At 57.3% G+C, this 3,211-nt stretch overlaps 1 protein-coding gene across 1 annotated transcript in view; it reads right to left on the bottom strand.

The window, feature by feature from the left end:
* The window catches only part of P4HA3 (prolyl 4-hydroxylase subunit alpha 3), a 6,428-nt gene that overhangs the window by 2,061 nt on the left and 1,156 nt on the right, over window positions 1–3,211 (bottom strand). The window contains exons 3-8 of the mRNA XM_042836710.1: window positions 2,562–2,782; window positions 1,217–1,369; window positions 1,071–1,122; window positions 824–981; window positions 565–741; window positions 106–170 (exon numbers count right to left, since the gene is read on the bottom strand). Coding sequence (XP_042692644.1) covers window positions 106–170; window positions 565–741; window positions 824–981; window positions 1,071–1,122; window positions 1,217–1,369; window positions 2,562–2,782 — 826 coding nt within the window. The remainder of the gene's footprint in view (window positions 1–105; window positions 171–564; window positions 742–823; window positions 982–1,070; window positions 1,123–1,216; window positions 1,370–2,561; window positions 2,783–3,211) is intronic.

Genomic DNA, 3,211 nt, shown 5'->3' with positions numbered 1-3,211 from the left:
TTTGGGAACAAATGGGGACACCCAACCTCATCTCTCCGTTGACTTAGAGAGCAGATTGGGGACTTGTGGCAATGGGGACACGTTGGCCCCAGTAGTGGCTCCTACCTCTTGCTTATCCGATACTCCACTTTCTGCTGCTTCTCTCCAGAGGCGACCACGGATCTCTGCAGCTGTAGAGGACATGAGGAAGGGACATTGCTGAAGACAGGGCCACCCTCTGGAGGCCCCAAAGCTGAAGCAGGGACCCCACCTTGGGGACTACATTGGGGTAATTATAGCAGCCATTGGCCAAACATCTCTATGGTGTCCCCATGGGGTGATGGAAGCAACACACTGAGTATACAATGTGGTGTCACTGGTAGTGTCAATGACTGTCGTTGGGTGTCACCAACCCACCAAGCCTGGCTGGGAAGGGACACAGTTTGTCCCCAGAACCCTGGGTGGGCTCAATGGCAGCATGGATGGAGCCAAGCCAAACCCACCACTCTACAGGTCAGGGTGGTCCAAGGATGGTCCAAGGGGACACCAATGGGGACGGCATTCCTGTCCCACCCAACTGCTCACCCAGGGCCCTGCCAGTCCCTTAATGGTCTCAGCCTCGGCATCGCTGACGAAGTCGTGGTACAGCACAATGTAGGGCTGGAGCCGCAGCGTTTCCTTCTTGGCAGGCTGCAGCAGGAGGTAGGGGCTGCCGTTGGTCTCGTAGGAGCAGCCAAGGTGTGAGGGCTGCTCCGGGGCCATCTGGGGACAGAAGGGATGGAGAGGACGTGGGGATGGGGCCGGTGATGAGGTGGGGGCTGTGGTACCCTATTGCCAGCCCTACCTGTGCCCCCAGGCCCTGGCACAGCTCCTCGTAGGCGTCTCGGTTCTGCAGCTGGGTGACGTTGGGGCGCTGCAGGGGTCTCCCCACACGGTCCCCATGTGTTGCCAGCAGCTTCTCATACTTGGCCACGTTCGTTGTTACCCTCTGGTTGCTGGGATCTACCAGAGAGAAGGCTTCACCCCAAGCCCATAGAGAGGTGATAGAGGCACTCCCCAACTCCCTGGGACCACATCTGAACCCCACGTACCATAGTGGAGAAACTCCCTGGAGAGAGTCAACGCATGGGAGATGTTTCCAGCCTGGATGGGACAGGGAGCTTATGAGCCCAGGGCTCGGCCCTACAAGTGCTGGGAATGGGGTCAGGCCATGGGGCACTGGGGGCCGTGGTCATACCATGAAGTAGGAGAAAGCCAGGTAGTCCAGCGCATCCTCCAGGCTGCCCCGCTCCTCCTCTGGGTTCCAGCTGCCATAGGAGAGGCGAAAGCGGCTGACGGCCTCTTCCAGCCACGCGATGGAGTGGTAGAAGTCACCTGTGTCATAGGCCACCTGCGAGGCAGTGCAGGCAGTGCTCAGAGCTGCTGCTGGATCAGCCTGGCCTTTTCCCTGTCCCATTCCTTCCCATCATCATCTAAAATTACTTTGTTCCAATCCTTCCCGTCCTCACTGCAGCTAATCCCATCCCATCCCATCCCATCCCACCCCATCCCATCCCACCCCACCCCATCCCACCCCCATTCCCATTCATCTAGTCACATCCAGTCACTTTGTTATCCCTATCCCTATTCTGTTCTGTCCTCACTGTTGTCCCCATTCTGTCCTATTCCTTCTTTCCCTTTCTCATCTCAATCAATATCCCTATTTCACCATCATGTCTTCATCTCATCCCCATTCCATCTCCACCTCCATCCTCATCCCTTATCCTATCCCTGCCCCTAACTCCATCTCATCCCATCTCTATTCCCATCTCCATCCTATCCTATCTCTATATACAGCCTCATCCCAATTTTCATCCCCCTCCCATCTCCATCCCACCCCAATCCCTATCTCAACTATCCCATCCCTGTTCCATCCCTGTCCTCATTTCATGCCATGTCATCCTACCCCATCCCATCCCACCCCCACCCCCATCCCCATCCCCACCCCATCCCATCCCATCTACCTCTTCAACCTCATTTCCATCCCATCTCATCCTATTCCACCCCACCCTTCCCCATCCCATCCCGTTTACATCCTTGTCCCTATCTCCATCTCATCCCAAACCATCCCATCCCACCCTGCCCTACCCCATCCCATGCACTGTGACTCAGTCCTGGCTCTGCAGTGGGGATTCTGCCCTGAAGAAAATCCTCAGTCTCTATCAAAGCATCCTAATTCCCTCTCAGGCACCCACGGGCCCACTTTTCACCCCATACTGGGATTGGGAAACCAAGCACCAAGCTTTGGAACAGCACTGGGATGGGTTGGGCTCCAGGATGGGATCATAGGGCTCCCAGACACCATCAGCTTGGCTTCTCCCCTCCCCGAGCCACGAACCATCACAAATCCCCAGTTTGGATGAGATCCACGGGATGCCTCAGGGCTGATTCAGCAGGGCCACTTCACCTCCAAGAGCAAAGGGAAAAACAGCATTGCTCCATGGCAGCAAAACAAGATGGGATTTGGAACTGGGTGATCTCTAAGAACCCTTCCAACCTGAGCTATTCTATGACACGCTCCACGGGGCTGGGATCGCCCTCACCTTGCCCACGTGGAAGCAGTCATCGGCCGAGAGTGAGACACGCCGACCAGGGCTGTAGAGGGGAGGGCGGTCAGTGCTGGTGGGCTGGAAGAGGCCGTTGGCCATGCCCTTGACGCTGAGCGCGTAGACGTCCTGCAGCCGCATCAGCGCCCGCGCCGCCCCGTCCAGGTCCTCAGCTCCGGGCAGCTCCCTCTGCAACTCCTGGAATCCGATGTGGAGAGCTGGGGAGGAAATGGGGCGACGGAGGGGGGTTTGGCCAGGGCTTCCAACTCAATGATGCTGTGATTGGTGGAGCTTGGAGGCTGCCAGCCTCCGTCAGTCTTCTGTGGTGCTTCCTTGGCACCCCTATCCTCCTCTGTAACCCACTGTCCCCTCCATCCCATCCTTCTCATTGTCCCCTCCATCCCATCCTCCCCATTGTCCCCTCCATCCCATCCTTCCCATTGTCCCCTCCATCCCATCCTTCTCGTTGTCCCCTCCATCCCATCCTCCTCATTGTCCCCTCCATCCCATCCTCCCTATTGTCCCCTCCATCCCATCCTCCCCATTGTCCCCTCCATCCCATCCTTCTCATTGTCCCTTCTATTCCATTCTCCCCGTTGTCCCCTCCATCCCCATCCTTCTCGTTGCCCCTCCATCCCATCCTTCTC

Source organism: Centrocercus urophasianus, unplaced genomic scaffold (genome assembly GCF_019232065.1).
Source record: "Centrocercus urophasianus isolate 14NV4802_14NV808 unplaced genomic scaffold, USGS_Curo_1.0 seq_628, whole genome shotgun sequence".
Lineage (NCBI taxonomy): Eukaryota > Metazoa > Chordata > Aves > Galliformes > Phasianidae > Centrocercus > Centrocercus urophasianus.
Note: the sequence above shows the minus strand (reverse complement) of the source record. Positions and strands in the feature narration are given on the sequence as shown.